Raw genomic sequence first — 26,683 nt, forward strand, 5'->3', positions numbered from 1 at the left:
GTTCTCTGTATCTGTGAATGTCTTTCTGTTCTATTTGTTCATTTATTTTTTTTTTTTAGATTCCACATGCAAGTGAATTCATACTGCATTTGTCTTTTTCTATTTAACTTATTTGACTCAACACAATGCCCTCTAGTTCCATCCATGTTGTTGCAGATGGCAAGATTTAATTTTTTTTATGGCTGAGTCATATTCCATTTATATATGCACCACTTCTTTATTTATTCATCTACTGAAGGACAGTTAGGTTGCTTCCATATCTTGGCTATTGTAGATAATACTGCAGTGAACATATGCATGTATATGTCTTTCAAATTAGTGTTTTGGGTTTATTGGGATAAATACTCAGAAATGGAATTGCTAGGTCCTTCTTTGTCTCTTGTTGTAGCCTTGTGCTTGATTAGCAGGCACCTTTTTTCCAGCCATGAATTAGGATCTCGAGCTCCTTCCACTTTGTAACTCAGCTTTCTTTTCAGTGTTGCTTCTATGGCTGCCATGCTCATTTGTAGTAGTACGTGGAAGAGGAAGGAGCATGGACACTAAATAGTTGGGGCTGTTAAGAACCAGGCCTAGAGGTGACACATTATTTTTCTTTCAGATTGCATTTGGCTAGAATCCAATTAAATGGCCACATCTAACTTCAAAAGTGGGAAATGTCTAGTTATATTTTGAGTAAGAAAAAGAAATGGGTTTGGTTAACAGCTAGCTGACTGTCTATTTCACTTTAGTCCATTCTTTTCTTAAGCTATGTGTAATTATAAAAAATTTAAACAAGGCAGAACATTTTTTAAAATGCAAGTTAATTTTTTAAAAACCCATTCCAGAATTCATCATCTAGAAATAGCCATTACTACTAAATAAACATTCCAGATGTTTTTCCTATACAGAAATAAAAAAGATGGTTTAGTAGGTAAAAATTATCTTGTTAAAATGATGTAACGCTGTAAGATTTTTAAAATATTAAGGTCAGATTTACTTGGCTATATAGAAGAAAAATAAAGTGAAGTAAAATAGATAACATTGTTGAGCTTCAAATAAAATTTCCTTACCACAAGAGATATTTCCTTAAATACACCTTTAAATTAAATAATAGAGATTATAAAACAAACAAAAAACATTGAGAGGTAAGACTGTCTTTTCAGTTTAGATGCTCTTAGCTATAACAGAATATTCCTAAAGCAATAGACCTTTTCTACTCTTTTGAATAAGAAGTTCAGAGGCTAAGTTTTTAAATATTGATTAAGTTAACAATAGCCAAATCAACCATGGTTGGGCATTGTTTTTTTCATGGCTCTCTTAGCTTTTCTAGATATGGTTGCCAGGTCACTGTAGTTGTTCTAAGGGTTATAGCCTAACACTTAAGCATCTAAGAGCAGGAAGGGAGTACCTTTTTAAAAGAAAGAACAGAAAATTTTCCTTTCTGTTTTACTATCCTGACCTAAATCTATCCCAGACCTCAAGCAGTCAGTGGCTAAGGAGAACAGATTTATTTTAACTGAGTTAGGTACACTCATTTCACCTCTGGGCTGGAGTATGGGACCACTTTTATGAGATTATCAGAGGGTAATTAGCTAAAGAAAACCAGGGACTTTGTCTACAAGGAAGGGACTTGTGTGTAATTACTGTTTGGTGGCAAATTATTATGTTTTGTTTTAACTACATGCCTCAAAATCTATATTGAGCTCTGCTATGAAAGACTAATAGCATCTTCATGCTCCTCTAGTTCCCTGCTATCTGATTTGTTTGTTTTTAAAGACATTTGCTTTCTGCTTTTCAGGTTTGTGACATTATCTTTTGTAAACATAATCCTCAGAATCAGTTAGGTATTTGTTCTGCATTTAACTCAAATTTGTTAAATGGTCACTGTCACTAGTAGTCCTTTTACCACATCTTTTCCAGTAAGTTCTTTGTATCATCTCTTAAATTGGCTTAGTTTTATTGTCAAATAACTTTTTTCAAGAATAAGTTCTTAGGAGCTGTATCCTCTGAGTGTTTTCATAATAGAAAGTGTTTCCTTCTTGCCTTAATTTTCAAACTATGTCTCAGGTGTATATAATATCATTGGGTCACACTGTTTTCCTCCTAAGAAATTAAACAATGGGCCTGGAATATTGCTGTGGAGAGGACTAAAGTCAGTCTCTCCTCCCCACTTACACACACATTTTCCCTTTTGCATTCTCTATTAAATTTAACTCCAGTGAGTCTTGTTGTAAAACATAACAGAATTTTTCAGAATGCATTTTTTTTCAATTTTTGTTTTGTGGCCTTTTACAAAAGTTGGAATACATCTTCTGCTCCCCCCACCCCCCATTCATTAAATTCGCTACTTAGGGACACAAGTTATACTTATGTTAGATGATCCTTTTTTTGGTTTCACTTTTTAAAAAAAATCCTCACTTGAGGATATGTTTTTTATTGATTGAAGATAGAGAGAGGGAAGGAGAGAGGAAGAGAGATAAACATCGATCAGTTGCCTCCCATACTGCGTCCTGACCCGGGATTGAACCCGCAACCTAGGTATGTGTCCTGACTGGGAATCAAACTCTCAACCTTTTTGGTTACTGGATGACCCTCCAACTAACTGAGCCAACCTGGCCAGGGCTTATCTTTGTTTTTGGTACTTCCTCTCTGTTTTGATGTCTGCTGTTTTTTTCATTTGTATCACTGTAATTATTTCATGCCTTTCTTTTAGCAATATATATTTTTTAACAATATATATTCTTTTCCTTGCTGTTTCTGTTTTATTTCCTAATTCTGTTTTAGCTTGTAAATTACTTCAGTTTTGTGTATCCCAAGGGGTTTTTGTTGTTGTTTTTTACCCTTCTTTGGTTATCATCTTGTTCTTGAGCTTAGTTTGAACTTATGTTAGACTTAAGTTTCATTTAAGTTTTGAGAAATATCTTTATGCTGTTATATTTACTCTTAGGTTGAGACTTTTTTTTTAATCCTCACCTGAGGATATTTTTTCCCCATTGCTTTTTCAGAGAGAGTGGAAGGGAGAGAGAGAGAGAGAAAGAGACACACACATCGATGTGAAAGAGACATCGATTGGTTGCCTCCTGCACGTGCCCTGACCAGGGCCAGGGATCGAGCCTGCAACCTAGGTACATGCCCTTGGCCAGAATTCAACCTGGGACCCTTCAGTCCATAGGCTGATGCTCTAACCACTGAGCCAAACCAGCTAGGGCTAGGTTGAGATTTTTGTTTATTTTATGTATGTTACACTTTTTATATTGTTTGTCTTGGAGGTGTAGTCTCTTTGCCATGCAATTTTTTGTCATCTTGTTCATGCTTGGGAGGCTCTTTTTAGACGTTTACTGTACTATAATTTAGGTGATTTCTTGAATAAACCTGTGAGAGGAAGGAAGAAACTTTCCTCTGCCCTCAAGGTTCTTTTGGCTAGTCAAATAATTAAATAGATATGAGACATTAACAAGAGAAAATAACCAAGTTTAATACATATGTATCTGTGGGAACCACTTATACATGTGAGAATATGGACCCCACATGACTGAGAGGTTCAGAGATTGAGAGGGAAAATGGGTATATTAGACATTCTGAGCCAGGGATGAGGTAAGGTGCCTTGGGGTCTTCAGCGGTTCATTGCAGGATGGTAAGAAGAGCAGATGTTTAATAAATAGTTTACCTTGCACTTTACATAGGTCAAAAGAGGTTATCTCTGATAATCTTCTATTAAGGGGACAAGGCTCCTAATTCAGGTTTTACTAGGTAGTTAAGGGAAGGGCAAAAGTTTCTCTTGAGCAAGAGATTAAAGTTGCCTTTAGCTCAAAACAGTCCTTATGCCATAGGCACATCTTGGGGTGACTTATTCTGAATCCCCACACCTGCCTTTTCCCTTTCTGATTTTTGACTTTAGAAAAAATAGAAGTCTTTCCTTTTTTTTAAAGTTAGATACAGACTTTTAAAATATTTTCTCCTAGCTTCTTAGATTATTTTAATTGTTATTTAACCCTTTAATCCTTCTGGATTTTATTTGTATAAGATACTTTTATTCAAATTACTAACCAGTTTTCCTAGTACCATTATTAAATAATTTTAGTCTTTCCCTGCTGGTTTGGAATCCTTCCTTATCATATACTAAATATTTATATGTAATTGAACCTTTTCCTGGAACTTCCTTTTGTTTTATGTCTTTAGTGAATGTCATAGACTGTTTTGATTGATATTTTACAGGCCAATAAAATGAATGTAATTTATTCACAGTTTGTTTCCCTGAACATTTGCAATCCTCATCTCAGGATACATTTCTCTTTTTTTATTTGCTAATCCTTACCTGAGGATATTTTCTCCATTGATTTCTAGAGAGAACGGAAGGGGGGGAGGAGGGAGGAGAGAGAGAGGAATATCGATGTGAGAGAGACACACAGATTGGTTGTCTCCTGCATGTACCCCGACCAGGGGCAGGGAAAAAATGTAATACAGGTATGTGCCTTGACTGGGAATCGAACCTGAGACCCTTTGGTGCTTGGGCCAGTGCTCTACCACTGAGCCACACTGGCTGGGACAGAATACATTTCTTGATGCATCACACAGGACCAGAGTTCTATAGTATTCCATGATGACTTACATATATTTACACTCTCACACATGTATATGTGCATACTTTTATATGCCTTTTATTCTCTTAAGCTTTTCAGGTTTTTAGAGTTTGTTTACCTTGTTGTCATTCAGGGTCATTCACTATTAAATTATCCCAGCTCTTGTATCTTTTCAGAATAAGACCCAGTATGGGAGGTAGAACATGAAGAAAAGTAGAAAAGTTTCCTTTATTATCTGTATAGAGGAAAAAATATTGATATAGAACTTACAGACCAGGGTCATTTGAATCTCATTTATACATTAGATTATATAATTATATTTATTTGGTGTATTAAAAAAAAAACCCCAACAAAACCTAATGTATGTTACTTTTAATTTGTACTTTCTTTAACTTTCATGTGAATTCTAGTCTTGTTTTGCTTACCTACTGTTGCTTGATAAACCACCCCACAATTTGTAGTGACTTGAGGCAGGGCTTAACAGGAACAATTAATTGTTTCCCCACATGGTATCAGCTGGGTTTATTCATGAGGCTACATTCAGCTGGTGGCTGGTTAGGTGGTTCAAGATCATCTTGTTCACATGTCCTGGGCCTAGATGGTACTGGCTGTAGGCTGGGGTACCTCAGAATATAAGGCCTCATTCTCCACTTGGCCTATCAGGAGAGTGTGAACTGATTATTTACATGGTGGCTGGGACCCAAGGGGGCAATTGTGGAAGCCATGCAAGACTTCTTAAGCTCTAGGCTCCTGAACCTGGCACAGCATCGCTCCTGCTACATCCTCTTGGCTAAAGCAAGTCACAAGGCTAGCTCATGTTCATGGGAGTGGAGAAGAGGAGAGGACATTTTATGATGGGAGGAGCAGTGGCATCCTAGTAGAAAGAAACGGAGGCATGATTCCTTGGTGGTCGTTATTATGACTTGTCACAATTAAAAATAACTTTAGAGTAAGAAAGTTTCCTTAAAAAGACAGAATAAAAACTGCTTGTGGTGTCTTACATTCTCTGTTGCTAAAGTATTAACATTATAGTCAAGAAATGTCTTATGTAATTACATCAGAAATTAAAGGCAAAAAGTGACAGTACTTGGGTATTAAGATAAAACATTTATCTTTATTTTTATGCTTTTTGTTTTGTTGGTATTTAATCTCTTTCAGGACAGAGATCCAGTGATATTAATCTTTCATGCCTTGAACAGATTAAGTTCTCTGAATGGTTAATTTTAAGTACTGTGAGAAATAAGTTGAATTAACTCTTTAAATAGTAGTAAATTTCACTCCCAATACTGATTCTTACCTACTGATTCAAACTATTGAGAACAGTTTGTTTAAAATTGTCTGACATTAAATAAAGTTGGGCTCTTGCCATGGCCAGTGTGGCTCAATTGGTTGGAGTGTCATCCCGTACACCAGAAGGTAGCGGGTTCAGTTCCCTTTCAAGGCACATGTATCTTTCTCACATCGATGTTTCTTTCTCTCCCTTCCTCCCTCTCTAAAATTAAAAAATAAATAAAGTTGGACTCCTAATATGTAATTAATTTATTATTTATTTGAATTTCTTCTTAAATTCAGTTAATGTATTAGGACTTCAAAGTAAAGCAGGAAACCATAACTTTAAATTATATTTGTTAATGATAACTAAATAATCCATTTTCTGAATAAGCCTAGGAGAATTTCTTGTCCTGGTTTCTAGTTTGTGGGCCATAGAATTTAACGCATGTTGATGGAGAATCTGACACTATTCTGATGTGAAAATTCATGTTAAAGTGCTATGTAAATTTTAAAGTTCTATTTATAAAAGGTACGCAAAGTATTTTGTGTATTTAATGAGAAACAAACATACAGTTTGCCAGATATGAATGTAGCAAATAATTATAGACTTCAGTTGTTTATATATTATTTTATGTTGTTCAAGAAGGAAGCTGAACCCTGGCCAACCTGGCTCAGTGGTTAGAGCATCAGCCCTCATTCTGAAGGTCTCGGGTTCGATTTTGGGTCAAGGGCATGTACCTGGGTTGCAGGCTCGATCCCCAGGCCCTGTCAGGGCAGGTGCTGAAGGCAGCCAATAGATGTGTCTCTCTCACTGTCTCTCCCCCTCCCTCCTACTCTCTCTAAAAATCAATGGAAAAAATACTTTTGGGTGAGGATTAACAACAAAAAAAGGAAGCTGAAATCATTTTAAATAACATATATTAGTATTGTATTTCAATATATAGTAATGCTGTGATGTAAATATATTACTAGTATTGTTTATATATGAAATAGTATGATTATGATTAGAAGTGATTTTATACTTTTTTTTAGATAAGTATGTTAACATTTCAAATTACTAAACAATTATTTTTAAAAATCTCATCGTGTGTGTGTATGTGTGTGTATGTTATTAGTTAAATTGGATTTTACTTCTATTCACTTTTTAGAAATACAAAGAAAAGGACAAACACAAGCAAAAACACAAGAAGCAACCAGAACCATCACCTGCATTGGTTCCTTCCTTGACTGTTACTACAGAAAAAGTACGTTTTAAATGCCGTATTTTGTTTCATATAATAATCAATTATGTGCTAACTTACCTTTTAGAAGTATTTTCATTCCCAGTGTTCTTTCTAACTTTTCCAATCTCTCTAACCCTACATCAAACACTTTGATATTTCCATTTCTTAGTCCTTAATCTACCTTTTGTTTATATCATGCTTGGTTCTGAAGAATGTTAAATAAAGGTAACCAATGAGAAAAAACATTAAGGTTAGAATTTGGGCTCTGGAGTGGGCTTTATTCACCTGTGATTTTGAATTCTGGCTTTAGCACTTAACGAGCTCTAAGGACACGTTAATTAACTTCTTTGTAGCTCAATTTCATCATCCATAAAGTGAGGGAAATAACTATTGGAATTGAATGAGATAATATATGTAAAGCAATTAGAAAAATGTCTGGTTCATAGTAAGTATTACTTCGTAAATGTTAAATGTTACTAAGATTATTATCACATGGTTAATATGAAAACAAATGAATACAGGGACAGGTGGCTGGGACAGAGTAAGCAGGGGTTGGGGGTCAGAGTATAGTAGGATATGAGGCCAGATGAGGGGCCAAACATGTAGGGCTGTGGAAGGACTTTGTTTTTTAGGTTGAGTGAAAAGTGAGTCATTGGAGGTTCTGAACCCAGATGTAACACTGTCTGACTTAGGTTCTTTAAGGACCTCTGGCTGCTTCATTGTAGATAGACTATAGAGAATCAAGAATGACAGCAGGAAGGTCATTAGGAGGCTATTGAAACAATCCAGAGAGAGATGGGGGTAACATGGAGGGTGGTTAAGAGGTGATTAGACTCTGAATGAATACATTTTAATGGTTTTATTTATTTATTTATTTTTGGTAGACAAAGATCTTTATACTTATTTATTTTTAATTTATCTTCATTATTGAAAGTATTACAGATGTCCCCTTTTTTTCCCCATTGACCCCCTCCACTCCACATCTGTCCCACCCCGAGGCCTTCCCCATACCATTGTCAGTGTCTGTAGGTTATGCATATAAGCATATAAGTTCTTTGATTAATCTGTTCCCGCTCACTCCCTCACCCCCACCTTCCCTCTGAGATTCCTCAGTCTGTTCCATGGTTCTCTGTCTCTGGATCTATTTTGTTCATCATTTTATTTTGTTCATTATATTCCACATATGAGTGAGATTATGTGATACTTGTCATTCTTTGACTGGCTTATTTTGCATAGCGTAATACTCTCCAGATCCCTCCATGCTGTCCTAAAGGGTTAGAGATCCTTCTTTTTACAGCTGCATAGTATTCCATGGTGTAAATGTCCCACAGCCTTTTTATCCACTCATCTACTGATGGTCACTTGGGCTGTTTCCAGATCTTAGATATTATAAATTGCACTGATATGAACGTAGGGGTGCATAAGTTCCTTCTGATTGGTGTTTCAGGTTTCTTAGGATATATTTCTAGAAGTGGGATCACTGAGTCAAATGGCAGTTTGATTTTTAATTTTTTAAGAAAACTCCATGCTGTTTTCCATAGTGGCCACACCAGTCTACATTACCACCAGCAGTGTACTAGGCTTTCCTTTCCTCTGCATCCTCACCAGCACTTGTCTATTGTTGATTTGTTGATGGCCATCTGTATGACCTTTTTGGAGAAGTGTCTATTTAGGTCCTTTGCCCATTTTTTAATTGGATTGTCTTCCTTTTATTTTATTTTTTTTATCCTCACTGGAGGATATTTTTTCCATTGCTTTTCAGAGAGAGTGGAAGGGGGAGAGAGAACAGTGGGGGAGAGAGACATTGATGTGAGAGAGACACATTGATTGGTTACCTTCCCACGGGCCTGTACTGGGGCTTGGGATTGAACCTGCAGCCAAAGTATGTGCTCTTGACCAGGAATCAAACCCTCAGCCCTTTGTTCCATAGGCTGACACTCTACTGAGTCAGATGGGCCAGGGCTAGTTTGATTTTTTTGCATAGACCTGCCCACTTTTCCCAACTATTTATTGAAGAGACTGTCTTACTCCATTATACAATTCTTAACTTCTTTGTCAAGTATTAATTGAGTGTAATGGCTTGGGTCGATTTCTAGGCTCTCTGTTCTGTTCCACTGATCTATATGTCTCTTCCTGTGCCAGTTACAGACTGTTTTGATTACAGTGGCTTTGTAGTATAACTTGATATCTGGTATTGTGATCCCTTCAACTTTGCTCTTTCTTCTCAAGATTGCCAAGTTTATTTGGGGTCCTGTTTGGTTCCATATAAATTTTTGAACTGTTTGTTCTAGATCTGTCAAATATGCTCTTGGTATTTTAATAGAGATTGCATTGAATTTATAGATTGCTTTAGGGAGCATGGAAATTTTAATGGTGTTAATTCTTCCAATCCAAGAACGTGGTATATTCTTCCATTTGTTTGTATCTTCCTCTATTTCTTATCTCAATGTACTGTAGTTTTCCCAGTAGAGGTCTTTTACCTCCTTGGTTAAGTTTATTCGTAAGTATCTTAATTTTTTTGTTGCCATGGTAAATGGGATTGTTTTTTTAGTTTCTCTTTCTGAGAGTACGTTATTGGTGTATAAGAATGCCATCAATTTCTGGGTGTTAATTTCGTACCCTGCTTCTTTGCCAAATTCATTTATTAAATCTAGTAGTTTTTTGGTGGAGTGTTTAGGATTTTCTATGTACAATATCATGTATCTGCAAATAATGACAGTTTTCCTTCTTTCCAATTTGGGTGCCTTTTATATTTTCTTCTTGTCTGATCACTGTGGCTAGGACTTCAGTACTATATTGAATGAGAGTAGTGAAAGTGGACACCCCTGTCTTGTTCGTGTTCTTAGGGGAAATGGTTTTAGTTTTTGCCCATTGAGTATGATGTTGTCTGTAGGTTTGTCATATGTTGAGGTATGATTCCTCAATTCCCGCTTTGCTGAGAATTTTTATGAAAAACGGGTGTTAGATACGATTTTTGTCTTTCAGTTTGTTTATGTGATGTATCATGTTTATTGATTTGCAAGTATTATACCAGCATTGCATCCCTGGAATAAAGCCTACTTGGTCACGGTGTATGATCTTTTTAATATATTGCTGGATCCAGTTTGCTGATATTTTGTTGAGGAATTTAGCATCTACGTTCATCAGGGATATTGGCCTGTAATTCACTTTCTTTGTAGTGTCTTTATCTGGTTTTGGAATTAGGCTAATGCTGGCCTCTTAAAAAGAGTTTGGAAGTGTTCCTTCCTCTTGGATTTTTTGGAATAGTTTGAGGAGGATAGGTGTTAGTTCTTTGAATGTTCACAACTCCCCTGTAAAGCCGTCCGGACCAGGGCTCTTGTGTGTTGTTGTTTTTTTATTACTGTTTCAACTTCAGTAGTTATCGGCCTGTTCAGGCTTTCTGACTCTTCCTCATTGAGTTTTGGAAGGTTGTATTTTTCTAGGAATTTATCCATTTGATCCAGGTTGTCCAGCTTGGTGGTGTATAGCTGTTCATAGTATTTTCTTACAATCCTTTGTATTTCTGTTGGGTCAGTTGTTATTTCACCTCTTTCGTCTCTGATTTGGTTTATTTAGGCCTTCTCTTTTTGTTTCTTGATGAGTCTGGGTAGAGCTTCATCACTCTTGTTTACCTTTTCAAAGAGCCATTTTTTGGTTTCATTGAACTTTTGTATTTTTTTTAGTCTCTTTGTCATTTATTTTTGCTCTGATCTTTATTATTTCCTTCCTTCTACTTTGGCCTTTTGTTGTTGTTCTCTTTCTACGTCTTTAAGTCATAAGGTTAGAGAGTTTATTAGAAATTTTTCTTGTTTTTTGAGGTAGGCCTGTAGTGCTATGAACTTCCCTTTCAGGACTGCTTTCATTGTGTCCCATAGATTTGGAGTTGTTGTGTGTTCATTTTTATTTGTTTCCAGGAAGTTTTTGATTTATTTCTTCCTTGATCTCTTTTGTAACCCATTCATTGTTTAATAACATGATATTTAGCCTCCATGTGTTTCAGTGTTTTTTACTGTGTTTATTGTAGTTGATTTCTGATGTCATGCCATTGTGGTCAAGAAGATGCTTGATGTGATTTCAAACTTCTTGCACATGTAGAGACTTGTTTTGTGTCCTAATATGTCATCTATCTTAGAGAATGCCCCATGCACACCTGAAAAGAATGCATATTCTGCAGCCTTTGGGTGGATTGTTCTGTAAATGTCAACTAAATCCATCTGATCTAGTGTGTCATTTAGGGTCACTGTTTCCTTGTTGATTCTTTTTTCTGGAAGACCTATCCAGTGAAGTCAGTGGGTTGTTAAAGTCATAGTAGAGGACTATCTCTCCCTTAAAGTTCTCCAGAGTTTTTTTTATAAATTTAGGTCCTCCTATATTGGGTGCATATATTTATCAGGGTTATATCCTCGTGTTGGATCAATCCCTTTAGTATTATTATGTAGTGACCTTCATTGTCTCTTGTTATGGTCTTCATTTTGAAGTATGTTTTGGCAGATATGAGTATTGCTACCCCAGGTTTTTTTTCTTTTCCTTTGGCATGGAAAATTTGTTTTCATCCCTTCACTCTCATTCGGTGTGAGTCTTTTGTTCTGAAGTGGTTGCCTTGTAGACAGCATATATTTGGGTGATGTTTTCTCATCCACTCGGCTACCATTTACATTTAAGGTTATTATTGATAGGTACTTATCTATTGCCATTTTAATTCTTTATGCCTATGTTTCTCTTGCTCTCTATTTCTGCTTCTAATTACACCAGTTCCTTTAACATTTCCTGCAATGCCAGTTTCATGGTGATAAGGTCCTTTAGCCTTTTTTTTTGGTCTGGGAAGCTCTTTATTTCACCATCTATCTTGAATGATAGTCTTGCTGGATAGAGTAGTCTTGGTTTCAGATCCTTGTTTTGCATTATCATGAATACTTCATGTCACTCCCTTCTGGCCTGTAGAGTTTCTGATGAGAAGTCAGCTGACAACTTTATGGGAGCTCCTTTGTAGGTAACAGATTGCTTTTCTCTTGTTGCCCTTAAGATTTTCTGTTTGTCTTTATCTTTTTCATTTTAATTATGATGTGTTTGGGCCTGGTCCCCTTTGGGTTCTTCATTCTTGGTACTTTCTGTGCCTCCTGAACTTGTGTGACTTTTTCCTTCACCAGGTTAGGGAACTTTTCTGTCATTATTTCTTCAGGCAGACTCTATCCCTTTGTTATTCTCTTCCCCTTCTTGCACTCCTATGATGCAAATATTGTTACATTTCATGTTGTCCCACATCTTTCTTAGACTGTCCTATTTTTCAATTGTTATTTTTTCTTTTTTTGTTTTCTGATTGAGTGATTTTTTTCTCTCTAACCTGTTTTCTGATTCTCTGATCCTAACCTCAGTTTCCTTTAATCTGCTGTTCATTTCTTCCAATGTATTCTTTATTTCTGCTATATCACTCTTCATTTCATTCATAGTTTCCCTATCTTTTCTCATCATCCTTACAATCAGTATTCTGTATCTGATAGATTGCTTACTTCCATTTCACTTAACTCTCCTTTTGGAGAATTCTCTTTTTCTTTCATTTGGGGTTTGTTTTTTTGTCTCCCCATTTTGGGTGCCTATTTGGGTTTGTTTCTATGTATTGGGTAGATCTGCTAGGACTCTCATTCGTTTTGGAGGTTCTCTGGTGCAGGACAATGTCTGGCACTGTTTATGACTGGCCTTCAGTACCTTGTTTGGGGCTAGGTGTGTTTTGATAGGACCAAGATGCACACCGAAGTCTGCTTTTCCAAGATCTGGTTCCAGAAGCAGATCAAACAAAGTCTCATAGCACTCTGAGGTCTTCCTCATCCTGCAGGCTGATTAATATGATTCTTTTAATGAGCTTTGGGCTGTAGACAACAACAGGGCTAAACTCCACAGGGTGGGACAAGAGGTTTGTCAATGGGCAGGGCAACTGCTAACCCCCCCTCCCCCGAGGCAAAAGCTGCATGGTTGGCAAAGGTCTGCCTGAGAAAGATGTCCTCTGCAGTATGGGGGAATGACTCAGCAAAGGAATCCAGATAGCTGCCCTCTGAGCTCTATTTTCAGAGCCCACAACCCTGAATTTTTTTCACACAGCTGTAGTCTACTCTTCCCTCCCTCTTTCGGAGCCCAAGGTGAGTGGCTGCACGCAAAACTTGGTGTGTGGCCCCTTTTTAAGTGGGTGCCTGCATTTCTAGCCACCTCTCCCTGGCAGACAGAAACTGTGCTGCTTTTCAGAGCCAGATATTATGCGGGCACCTTTCCCCCTTCTGGTGCTCTGGGCTAAGGAGCCTGGCTTGGGGTTTAGGCCCCAGACTTCTCAGAGGGAACCCCCCACAGCTGGAACTTTAGCTGCTGCCTGTGGGAACCAAGCCCGTCCTCTTGTGCCTCTGCACTTCTTGCCAGTCTTGATGTGGCCTCCTGTCTACGTCCTTGGTTCTAAGGCTTTTCTCTAGCTTGTCTTTAGTTGGTTATTCAGGATGATTTTTTTGTATTTTAGTTGTAATTCCAGTTTAGTCCTGAGAGTAGATCAGTGTAGCTTCCACCTAATGTGCTCCCATCTTGGAATTCCTGGTTAAAGAGGATTAGATGAAATAGATGGGATTAAATATCTGCAGAGACTTAATGGTTTAATAATTTAAAGGATTAAGTTATTAAATATGGTAATCCTTTTATATGATAAAACAAGTCAAGACATCAGAAAAGAAGGCTAACCTTGTGTTTGTAGACTAATACAGTTGCTTCCCTTGATTTCCTCAGTTTAGTCTTTTTGAGGACTTCAAATCTGTTTTATTCTTTTTACAGAACTAGTAGAAAGAGATATTGCTCAAGAAAGATAAGTAGAGCAAGCCTTAGCACTTAACTTTTTTTTTTTTTTTTTTTAATATTTGTTTGCTTTTTAATTGCAGTTGACATTCAGTAATATATTAGTTTCAGGTGTACTACATAGTGGTTAGACATTTATATAACTTACATAGTGATCCACCCCATAAATTAGCTCTTGACCGTGAGTAAATCTGTTTAATATCAGTATAATGTTTCTGAAAAAATTCCTGAATGCTTGCCACAGTTAGGTTGTGTTTTTCAATTTGTAGCAAAATTGAACCTGGCACCTTATTAGAAGTCATTTTATTTAAGACATTACCTTTTATCATTGCTAGTTGTTCTCACTTTGATTGTAAAAAGATTAATCTTTAGTCTTTTAAATTTTGTAGTGATTTAACATTAAGTACATTATTATCTTTTTTAAAGGCTTTCCTGTGTATCAAGGATATGTTAAATTTTCTTTTGTGCTTTGTCTTTGCAGTATTTTTAAAGAGAGGGTAAATGAGGACCTGATTTTAAGTATATTTTTTAAATTAATGGTTGAATTTTATACTGTTTTTCTAAGAGTCTTTGATTGTAGAACATAGTTTTTTTCCTGTAAAGTAGGTTAACTGATTTCTTTTAATGTTTTAATTTTAAATTTCTGTATGTTTCTTTAAAGATTAACTTTTAAAAATATCGTCACAACTTTTATAATGAAATCCAGGTGTAGATTTAGTCACTTTGTTTTTACTCTTTGTTCTTTCCTTGTATTATCTAGCAACAGAACACATATTTCAATGCTAACCCTTAAATGTTTTTTAGTAATTAAGTTTTAAGGAAATCTTATGACAATAAAGGTATTCAGAAGTTAATTATCTTTATCCCTGAAACTAATACAAAATAATATCAAATGTAAACTAATTGAAAAATAAAATTTAAAAAAATTGGTGATGAAAAAAACTAAAAGTAAAAAAACACAAGTTGATTGTATGAGATACAGTTGACATACAATAAATTGCACATATTTAAAGTGAAAAATTTGACAAATTTGTGAAAGCATCACCACAATCACTAGGAAATGTTTACTTGTTACTCAGTGTATCCCCTTCTTTTTGTCTTCTACCCTTACACATGCCTAGGCAACTACTTTTCTGCTTTATGTCACTGTTAATTAATTTAAACTTTCTAGAATGTTAAAAGTGTAAACTTTATCTGACTTCTTTCCCACAGCTCAGTTGAGATTCACCCATGTTGTGTGTATGGATAGTTCATTCCTTTTAATTGTTGACTACTGTTCTATTGTATGGACATACCTAATTTGTTTATCCATTCAGCAATTGATGGACATTTAGGTTGTTTTCAGTTTTGGGCTATTATAAATAAAACAGCTAGAACATTGTACAAATCTTTGTATGGATGTACACTTTTAGGAAGGAGTGGAATAGTTGAATCATATTAGGTGTACCCTTAATTTTTGACACTGTCAAACTATTTCCAAAGTGGTTGTGCCGTTTAAGAATTTTACCAGCAGTGTAAAAGAGTTCCTGTTCCCCTACAATCTCTGCAACACTTGGTACGGTCTGTTGTTATTATTTAGCTTAGTGGGTATGGAGTTGGTTTCTAGTTGTGGTTCTAATTTGCATTTTATGAATGAGTAATTATGCTGAACATCTTTCCATGTGTGTAGCGTTTGTTTTTTCTTTTATTTTCTTTGGTGAAGTGTCTATTCAGATCTATCCACCACTTTTCTTTTTTATTGCCTTGTTTTCTTATTACTGAGTTTTGTGAGACAGAATACCTTCTAGATGCAAGTCCTTTATCACAGACAGTATTTCCAAAATATTTTTCACTGAGCGACTTGAGCATTCTTTTTCTTAAAAAAAATAAAAATGTTTTTATTGATTTCAGAGAGAGGAAGGGAGAGGGAGAGAGAAATAGAAACCTCAGTGATGAAAGAGAATCATTGATCACCTGCCTCCTGCACGCCCACTCCTCCAACTCCCCTCTGCTGGGGATTGAGCCTGAAATCCCGGGCATGTGCCCTGACCGGGAATCAAACCGTGACTGCCAGGTTCATGGATCTACCCTCAACCACTGAACCACACTGGCGGTCTTCAGCAGGCATTCTTAATTATGATGTTCAGTATATAATTTTAAAAATGTTTTCTTATAGGCTGTGGTAGGGCGGCTCAGTTGGTTTAGATTGTCATCCCAGTATAAGCCAAAGTTGCGGGTTTGATTCCCAGTCAGGGCATACATAAGAATCAACCAATGAATGCATTAATAAGTGGAACAACAAAAATTGATGTTTCTCACCAACCTTCTCTTTCTTTTCTTCTCTCTCCTTTCTTCTTTCTTGCTCAAATCAATAAAGAAAGAAAAAATTTTAATTGTTTTCTTCTAGAAGTTTTACATTTTTATGTTTTACATTTGGTCTATGATCTGTTTTAAGTTAATTTTTGCATATGATGTGAGTTTTACATCAAAGTCTACTTGAGTAGCGATGTCCTGTTTTTCCAGAGCCATTTGTAGAACAGATTGTTCTTTGTACACAGAATTGCCTTCACCCCCATTTGTTGAAAATCAGTTGACTATTTATTTGAGCCTATTTTTGGACTGTTTTGTTCATTGATTTGTTTGTGTGTGCTTATATTAAAACCTCACTATCTTGATTGCTGTACCTTTATAATAACCCTTTATTTAGATCAGGTAGTGTCCATCTCCAACTTTGTTTTTCACTTTCAAAGTCATTTTCGCTATTCTAGGTTCTTTGCATTTTTATATGATTTTAGACTCATTTTTCCGCTTGTGGAAATAAGACTGCCAATATTTTCATTTGAACTTCATTCAGTCTACAAATCAATTTGGAGGAGAGTTGAAATCTTAATAATATTTAGTCCTCTTATCCATGAACACAGTTTATCTCTTGATGTCTTTATTCAGCAATGAGTATGTAGGTTTTCTACAGCTTTTTCCAGCTTATCCCTAAATATTTGATGTTTTTAGATGCTGTTATATTCCTTTTTTTAAATTTAAATTTTATTTTTCTATTATTTATCCCACCTATATCCTCTTCCACCTCCACCACCCACCCCCGTAATGACCATACTGTTTAGACTTTTTAAAAGTGTCATATTCTGATTGTTCTTTGCTAGTATATAGAAACACATTTGTAGAACATTGCTTTTGTTTTTTCTCTTTATCCCCTCCCCCCTCCCCTTCCTTTCCCCCACGCCCCACCTACACCCTTCCTACACCCCTGCAATCAGCACACTATTGTCCATGTCCATGAGTTTTTCCCCTTTCCCCCCCTCAATTCCTCTACCACCACCCCCAGCGCCCAACCCCCAGAGCTGTCAGCCTGCTCTGTATCTAAGTCTGTCTCTATTTTGCTTGTAAGTTTAGTTTGTTCATAAGATTTTACATATGACTGAAATCATATGGTACTTGTCTTTTTCTGACTTGCTTATTTCACTTAGCATAATGTTCTACAGGTCTATCCATGCTGTCCCAAAGGGTAAGATTTTCTTTTTTTTTACAGTCCAGTAGTATTCCATTGTGTGAATGTATCACAGCTTTTTTATCCATGCATCTACTGATGGACACTTGGGCTACTTCCAAATCTTGGCTATTGTAAATAACACTGCAATGAACATAGGAGTGCATATATTCTTTTGAATTAGTGTTTTGGGTTTTTTCAGATAAATTCCCAGAAGTGGAATTGCTGGATCATAAGGCAGTTCCATTTTTAATTTTTTGATGTAACTCCATACTGTTTTCCACAGTGGCTGTACCAATCTGCATTCCCACCAATAGCGCACAAGGGCTTCCTTTCTCCATATCCTCACCAACACTTGTTGTTTATTGATTAATTGATGGTAGCCATTCTGACAGGTGTGAGTTGGTATGTCATTGTGGTTTGATGTGCATTTCTCTGATGATGTGATGTTGAACATCTTTTTGTGTGTCAGTTGACCACCTTTATTTTTTTCCCCCCCTTTGGAGAAGTGTCTGTTTGGCTCGAATGCCTGAGAAAGATGGCCTCTGCAGTATGGTGGAAATAACTTAGCACAGGGATCCCTTGCCTGACCTCTCATCTCTCCCCAGAGCTACCAACCCCAATGTCTCTTCACATGGCTCTACTGCACTCTGTCCTCCCTCTGCCAGAGGTCAGGATGAGTGGCTGTGAATGAAATTTTGTGGATTGGCCCTTTAAGAGGGTTCCTGCATCCTTAGCCATCTCTTCCTGGTGGACAGAAATCCCATTGATTTTCACAGATGGATGTTATGTGGACGCCCTTTCCAGTTCTGGTGCTCTAGACTGGGGAGCCCCTCTTGCAGTTTAGACCCCACGGGTGCCCAGCCAGCCCTCTTGTGGCCTCTGTACTTCTTACCAGACTCTATGTGGCTTCTTCTGTAAGTCCTTGGTTATAAGGCTTCTCTCTAGCTAGTCTTCAGTTGGTTATTCAGGATGAGTTTCTTGTAATTCCACTTTGGTCCTAGGAAGAGGAGAGTGTAACTTTCACACAATCCGCTGCCATCTTGGATCTCATTTTTGTACCTTTGTATGTTGATCTGTTATCCTGTATCTTTGCTGAACATTTCTTATTTCTAGTAGCTTATTGATTCCATAGGATTTTTTCATAAACGATCGTGCCAGCTATGAATAAGACAGTTTTACTTCATCCTTTTCAATCTGAGTGGCTTTTATTTCCTATTGTACCTGCTAGAACCCTCATTGCAATGTTGATAGAAGTGGTGAGAGTGAGCATCTTTGCTTTGTTCTTGATCTTTGAGAAAATGTAATATTTAATCTTTTAACATTACATGTGATGTTGAGGAAGTTTCCTTCTATTCTTGAGAGTTTTTATTGGCCATAGATATTAGATTTTGTCAGATAATTTTTCTACATATTTTAAATAGATAAATTCATAAGATTTTGTTTCTTTTTTAATTTGTTAATATGAAGTACATTGGTTGATTTATTTTTCAATTGTTAAGCCAAACTTGCATTTTTAGAATAACTCCTACTTGGCTGTGATGTGTTACCATTTTAATATATTGCTGAATTCAACTTTTTTATAAGCTAGGACTTACAATATGATGTTGAAAAGCAGTGGTGGAAGAGAAGAGACATCCTTGCCTTGTTCCTGATACTACTGGTCATGCTTCTAATTTTTCACCATTATGTATGATGTTAGCTGTACGTTTTTTTAATATATGGTTAGTCCTCTATACCTGCGGATTCCACATCTGTGGATTCAACCAACTGTGAGTCAAAAATATATATGTATTTTTTTAGTATCATGAAATTTATTTCAAGTAGTAGGGACTGATTATATATATGCCTGGGTGTAGCTTTTTTGGCATTTATCTTTCTTTGTATTCTCAGAGCTTCCTTGATCTGTGTTTTGGTTTCTGACATCAAATTGGGGAGACTTGCTAGTCGTCATTGCTCCAAATATTGTGTGCCTGCCCTCCCTCCGCCCCTTCTTCCTTTTCTTTTGATATTCCCATTATACCTTTCTTATATCGTTTATAGTTGTCCCATGGTTCTTGGATGTAGTGCTGTGTTTTTCAGTCTTCTTTCTCTTTGCTTTTTATATTTGGAAGTTTTTATTTTTATATCCTCAAGCTCTGAGATTCTTTCCAGAGAAAGAATTATGCTGTGGGCCTTGGCGAGGTAGCTCAGTTGGTTAGAGAATCGTGCCAGTATGCCAGTATGCCAAGGCTATATGTGCTAGTCAGGGCACATAAAAGAATCAACCCATGAATGCATAAATGGAAAAACAAAATAATGCCCAATCCCCTCTCTTCCTGTCTTCCTCTCCCTCTCTCTTTCTCCTTTCCTCTGTCTTTAAAATCAGTTATCCTCTGATAACCCGAGCATCCATGGCCAGTCTACTTATGAGCACATCAAGGGAATTCTTTATTTCTGTTACAGGTTTTTTTATCTCAGGCATTCCTTTTTTATTCTTTCTTAGAATTTCCTTCTCTCTGCTTACATTACCCACCTGTTCTTGCATGCTGTCTGCTTTTTACATTAAAATCCTTAGCCTGTTAGCCATAGTTTTAAAAATTCCTGCACCAGCAACACCAGCAATCCCGCCAGAGAACCTCTCCCTAGTTCTGATGCTTGTTTATTCTCTTTAAACTGTATTGTCCTTTAGTATGCCTCAGAAGTTTTTGTTGAAAGGACAATATGATGCCCTGGATAAAAGGAACTATGGTAAATAGGCCTTTATAAATGTGGTGGTAAGGCATGTGGGGAGGGGAAGCATTCTGTAATCTTGTGATTAGTTTTCAGTCTTTTGATTATCCTGTGCCCCTGGACTGTGAACTTCACAAGCGATTCTCACCATCCCCTCTGCTCCCCTTAGGTGGGACAGGATGCTGCTGCTGCTGCTGCTGCTGTGTGTGTGTGTGTGTGTGTGTGTGGCAGGAGGGGGGCCATATCCCTTCCCCAGGGACTTTAGGCTCTGATATAACCCCAGCAGGTTATGCTCTGATATTTACTGTGAATACCTGATAGAGCTCCTGGAGGTAAAACTCAAAAAAGCTTGAGGGCTTCACTATGACTCAGTCCTCCTGGAGCTTTTCTCTCTCAGACTTGTCCACACTGAGCCTTCAGCAATTTGTTGATTATACTTGAGGTTTTCCTACTCTGATATGGTTCCCACGGAGATTTCTGCTGGAGTATATTGTGGTTCTCCGTATCTATCTGCCTGACTCTCCAATCTTTGGGCAGTGGTTTGCCCTTTGATCTCACTGCTCCCATGAATCTAAGAGGAGCTGCTGGTTTGAGTTTGTTCAGCCTTTTACTAGTTAGGACTGAATGAAGACTTCTAAATTCTTTATGTGCTGAACCAGAATCCAGAAGTGCTAATATAGGCATTTAATGCTATAAACTTTGTTCCAAGCACCACTTATGAATTTTGATATGTTGTATTTTTGTTTTTATTTAGTTATGATTTCTTCTTTGACCCACAGGTTACTTAGAAGTGTGTTGTTTACTGTTCAAACATTCGGCGGTTTTTCACAAATTTTCTTGTAGTTTCTAATTTAATATCTTTGTATTCTATAATTCCTTTTAAAATTTCTGAGATTTAAACAAAATGACATAAGTGGATTATCTTGTTTAATGTTATGTGTACTTTTCAAAAGAATGTATGTTCATTTTGCTTGTGTTGTATGGAGTTGTTCTATAAATGCCATTTAGGTTGATTGCTATTTTTTAAGTTCTCTATATCCTTAATGATTTTGTTGTATTTACTTGTTCAGTCAGTTACTGAGAAGAGGTTATGTAATTATGGATTTTGCTATGTCACCATTTTCTGTATTTTGTCGGTTTTTACTTCATTTATTTTGAAGGTCTCTTATTAGGTGTAGAAATATATAGAATTTTTGTATCCTCGTGATGAACAGACCTCTCTATCTTGGTAATATTTCTTGTCTGAAATTTACTTTGTCTGATACTAATATTGTGAATTGAGCTTTCTTTTGATTTGTTAGATTTATGTTTATTTTCCATGCTTATACTTTTAATATCTTTATCTTTTATATAAAATGTGTTTCTTGTAGGTAGTTCATAGTCTTTTCTTTTTTTAATGTTATAATCTCTGCCGTACAATGGGGTGTTTAGGCTATTTACACATAATGTGGTTATTGATATAATTGTATTTAAATTTATTATTGGCTAATTCTTTAAAAATTTTTTAAATTGAATTTATTGGGGTTACATCGGTTAATAAAATTATACAGGTTTAAGGTGTACAATTTTGTAATACATCACCTATATAATGTATTGTGTGTTCACCACCCCAATTTATGTGCTTATTCTTTTTTATTTGCCCATTTCTCATCTACTTTTTTCTTTTATTTATTGAATATTTTAATTATTTTATTTTGACGGATTAGTAATAATTCCTTGTATTATTTTATTGGGTTCCTTTAGGGTTTATAGTATACATCTTTAATATGTCAGTCTGCCTTCAAGTGATATTATACCATTTTCAGGTATTGTGTAAGAACCTTTTAGCTATATACTTCCATTCTTACCCTTTTAGCTTTTGTGCTATTTTTGTCATATTTTAAATTTTTCACCTGTTGTGCTAAATCATCAATTAACTTTTAAAGAGATTTAAATAATTTAAAAGTCTTTATATTTACTCATGTAATTATTGTTTCTAGGGCTCTTAATTACTTTGTGTAGATCCACATTTCCTTTGTTGTTCTTCCTTCTGCCTAGAAGACAATCTTTAGCATTTATTCTAGTGTTGATCTGCTGGTGTCATTCTTTCAGCTTTTTTTTATCTGAGAAGCAATTATTTTGCTTTTATTTTTGAAAGTTATATTAGCTCACTATAGAATTCTAGGTTAATAGTTTGGGTGTTTTTTGTTGTTATTGTTTGTTTGTTGTTTTAGTACTTTGAGGATTTTTCTCTTATGTTTTCTAGCATCAGTTGTTTCCATGAAAAATTTATTTTCATCCTATCTTTATTTCTTAGCATATAACGCATCTTCTTAAAAGTTTTAACCTCCTGTGTTTATCATTTTCTCTTTATTGTTGGTTTTTAGTGATAAGTAGTTCAATTATGATGTGCATTCATGGAGTTTTCTCATGTTTCTGTGCTTGGGGATAGTTGATCTGCAGGTTTATAGTTTTTACCAAGTTTTGTACATTTTCTGCTGTTTCTTTTCTTTCCCCCTCTCCCACTCTTCTTTTTGTATTCCAATAACACGTGAATTAGGCTGTTCAACAGCTTACCCAGACTCTCCCCTCCCACCCTACCCCCCGCCCCCACCTTCTTAAAGTCGTCTTTTTCTGCTTCATGTTTGATAATTTATGTGCTGTGCTCTTAGAGATGGGTTAGGGAAAAATTTGTGGCTTTTATGAGACACTTGAATAGCGCACAATTTTAAAAAGCCAGCATTATTATGTTTCATCATGGTTGTTTCTCTTCCCTCTATCTTCTCCCAAATGTGGATTACAGAGCCTTGTAGAATTCTGTAAGGATTTAAAAAACAAACAAACTGCTGTTTCTTTGGTTAACTATTACAGAGTCATTGTTGAATTTTGAGTCTAATTTAAAATTTTTGTTTGAAGTAGGAAATTTTTTTGTTTCTAATTAATAGTATTTTGGTATTTTATCTCATCTGAGGACTAATAATTGTAGTTAGCCATCAAACACAGATGTTCTAAATGTCTGTTCTAAAGAATTCATTAAATTGCCTGCAAATCACAATGTAGACCAAAGTATTTATGCACTTCTTTTTGTTTGTTTTTTGTTAATCCTCATACGAGGACATTTCTTCCACTGATCCTTAGGGAGAGTAGATGAGAGGCTGGGAGGTGAGGGGAGAAGAGGGAGAGAGAGAGAAACATCAATGTGAGAGGAACATATGGATTGGCCATCTCCCACACAATCTCTGATCAGGGCTTGGAATTGAACCCGTGACCCATTGGTGCGTGGGCTGATGCTCTAACCACTGAGCATACCGGCCAGGGCTTTATGCCCTTCTTTAGAGACTCTCAGTGTGGCCAAATATCCAGTTTTATCTGTAGTGGAAAAGAAAAAAGGCCATATTTTATTCAGTTGAATAACAGTTGAAATAGTTTGCATTTTATTGGTCAGTTTACATGAAAAATGTGTATTTTTAAGCACTACAGTTGCTCAGAGCAGTGAGATGCTCATATTATGAGTTATTTGGGTTGTGAAACAAAGGAAACAACAGATTTGTGATTTTAGGCTTACTTATTGTGTCTCTTTTAGACTTCCCCACTACTATCTTCTTTGACTTCTTTCTACACCTTCTTGATTTTGAGTTGACTATATATTTATAATGGAATTACACAGTGCCGTATTATTTAAACAGAATATTATGGAATTAATACTCTTAAATAAACTTACAAACATGGAGTTAAGGTAGAGGTCTTTCTTTGAGTAAAACTTATATAGCCTTTTTTTTCTTTTCAATTAAGTATAATTTTTTAACTGATATATTCTTGAGCTAAAGTTTTTTGGGTTTTTTGCTTAAGAAATCTGTGATCTCCCTGGCCAGGTAGCTCAGTTGGTTGGAGCATCGTCCCGTACATCAAAAGGTTATGAGTACAATTCCTGGGCAGGGCACATACCTAGGTTGTGTGTTCCATTCCCTGTTGGGTATCTCTCGCTGGCGCGCGCTCACTCACTCTCTCTCTCCCTCTCTCTTTCTGTCTCTCTCTCTCTCTCCCCTTCCCCCTCCCTTTCTCTCTCTCTAAAAAGTCATTAAAAATCATACCCTTGGGTGACGATTAAAAAAAAAAGAAATCTGTGATGCCTTTTGAACCTTAAAAGTTTTTTTATAAAGTAAAATGTTATGTCATAAGGTATATAATAAGTACTACCTAATCACTGTGTTGTACAAATGATACTAATATAGTATTGTATATCAACTGTAATTGAAAAATAAATTTAAAAAAATGTTTTATTTAATAGGACCTTTGTCACTGAAATTTGCTTAATTTTTATTCATTGCTTGCTTTATAAAACTTTTTCTTCCAAATGTCATATTTGCATTAGATTTATGGGCATATTTATATTCCAGGGGTAAACAAGGATATTCTGTTAAATGAATGGGAAAATTTACCAACCCTAATTTAGATTGCTCAGTGGAAGCAAATAATATATTCTTTTTTTGGCACCCCACCCAGTTTTCTCTCCTTTCCTTATTTGATGCATGGAGAAAGTACTGAGCATGAATGAAGAAATGCTGTGTTTTCTTTAGATGACTTTTAAACTTCACTAGGGTCAGATGTGAGTGGGGTGGGGAACCTCAGGATCAACTCTAGTTATTGGGGAAAATTATTTGTGAAGTGTAAGAGGTTTCCTAAGTGACCTGCCCAGCATGCGTTGTTTCTGAAATAATCTGTGAAGTTTAACCATTGTTAAATGAGTGTGTGTTTTCTTCTGGAAATTTACATTGAACCCTTTGGTCTTATTTATGGATTATAGTTTGTTAGAATACTGATTATAGTTTGTTTTTATGAGATAAGGTCTCTTATTTGATGATGATAATCTGTTATTAGCAGTGAAATGATGTGGGGTGGGGAAAGCACCAGAAAGTGATAGCAGAAAAATAATAATGAAGAGAATTCCGTTTTCAAAACATTTGAAGTATTCTGTTATTTTTCTTTCTGAACATTGATTTTGCTAAAAATGCCAACTATTTTGAAACCCAATTTTATTGTCACTTTCTCATTTTTCACATTTACGTACGTAACGGTTTGTATTGCGTGAAGGTTATATATGGAAATTTCAGTTTTGTGTATTTTTAGGTTTTTAATTTGTATTGCATTGGAGATTTTTTAGAAAAATATTAAATAGTTTATTTATTCAACAGAAATTTAGAGCTGGTTATATTCTAGGTACTTAGTGAACTTAACAGCAACAAAAATCCCTGACCTTATGGACCTTATGGACCTTAAACACCTTTTATTTTGAAGCATGTTAGCTAATGTATGTCTGGTATAATACATTTTCCCATTTTCATAGTAATTTGGTTTGCTGTTTTTTGCACACACCTTGTACTAAAATGATATTAAAAACTGGAAACTAATTGTTTAAGCAAATCTTTATTTTGTCCTTTTCCCTAACATACCTAGATCAAGGGGATGATTGAGAATCAATTTTAGGGTATAATAATACTTTCAAGTTTTAAAAATCTTAACTGCATAATATAACTGTTTTCTCACCTTAGTATTTGGAAGAAATAATTTGTTTTAAAGGCTTTAGTCTTTCTTTTTGAAAAGCAGCCTTCACCTGAATTTTAAAATTCTTACTCTAACCTGTACTAGCTCGATCCTTATAATCTCATGGATATATTCCTCTAATCAGTTTATAGCACCTCAGTTCTAATTGTTGTCTCCTGTGCTGAACAATAAAGCTGCTTTTAATTTCATGTGTAAGAAGTAGTGTGTTCTTGTTGGGAATGCTGTTGCTTGAGAAACAAATACCTTCAGTATTATTTACTGTGTGTCACTGAATAAATATGACTAATATGTACTTTTACTAATTGCTTCAGTTTGATGCTTAAACAGCCATAGTATAGGTTATTTACATTTTTAAAAATAGTATTTGTAACAGACTCTAAAATAGTTGTTTTTACATAATTGGTTAGGTGGACTGACTTATTTTTATAACAGAAATTTGCCTCTGTTTTTCTTACAAGTCCAGTAATTATTTATTATTAATGTTCCATCTTTTTTTATATGTAGCCAAATTATAATCAAATTTTTTTCCTTTTACTTCCTTTCTCAATGAAAATGTTAGACTTACACGAGCACTAGCAGCAACTCTATATCTGGATCATTGAAGCGCTTAGAAGATACTGCAGCTCGATTTACAAATGCAAATTTCCAGGAAGTTTCTACGCACACAACTAGTGGAAAAGATGTTTCAGAGGCTAGAGGATCAGAGGGCAAAGGGAAGAAATCTTCAACTCACAGCTCAGGTCAAAGGGGAAGAAAGCCTGGTGGAAGAAATCCAGGAACAACTGTATCAGCAGCTAGTCCTTTCCAGCAAGGTATTAATTACGATGTTTTAGTTAAAATACTTGTTCTTATGATGATCAATAGTAGTTAAGTTTTGTAAAAGAATTTATTTTTTATTTATAACTAATGGATCATTGGAGATTATTTTATGATTAGTTGCTATAGTAAGATTACTTCCAAGACTAGTGTTTCATGTTAAAATATTTTGGGGACTTTTGCTTTCTTTTTATGTGGTGACATGTCCTTCCAAAGTTAAACTGTAATTTTAATGTTTAAATAGATGTGGAATAAAG

General features: G+C 35.7%; 1 protein-coding gene across 9 annotated transcripts in view; it reads left to right on the top strand.

Moving 5' to 3' along the window:
- Positions 1-26,683, top strand: part of MLLT10 (MLLT10 histone lysine methyltransferase DOT1L cofactor) — a 240,833-nt gene that overhangs the window by 145,718 nt on the left and 68,432 nt on the right. For all 9 annotated transcript variants that reach the window (XM_016224702.2, XM_016224706.2, XM_016224700.2 and 6 more), the window contains 2 exons: positions 6,980-7,075; positions 26,170-26,422. In XM_016224702.2, coding sequence (XP_016080188.2) covers positions 6,980-7,075; positions 26,170-26,422 — 349 coding nt within the window. The remainder of the gene's footprint in view (positions 1-6,979; positions 7,076-26,169; positions 26,423-26,683) is intronic.

This window comes from Miniopterus natalensis, chromosome 1, assembly GCF_054644295.1.
Source record: "Miniopterus natalensis isolate mMinNat1 chromosome 1, mMinNat1.hap1, whole genome shotgun sequence".
Taxonomy (NCBI): Eukaryota; Metazoa; Chordata; class Mammalia; order Chiroptera; family Miniopteridae; genus Miniopterus; species Miniopterus natalensis.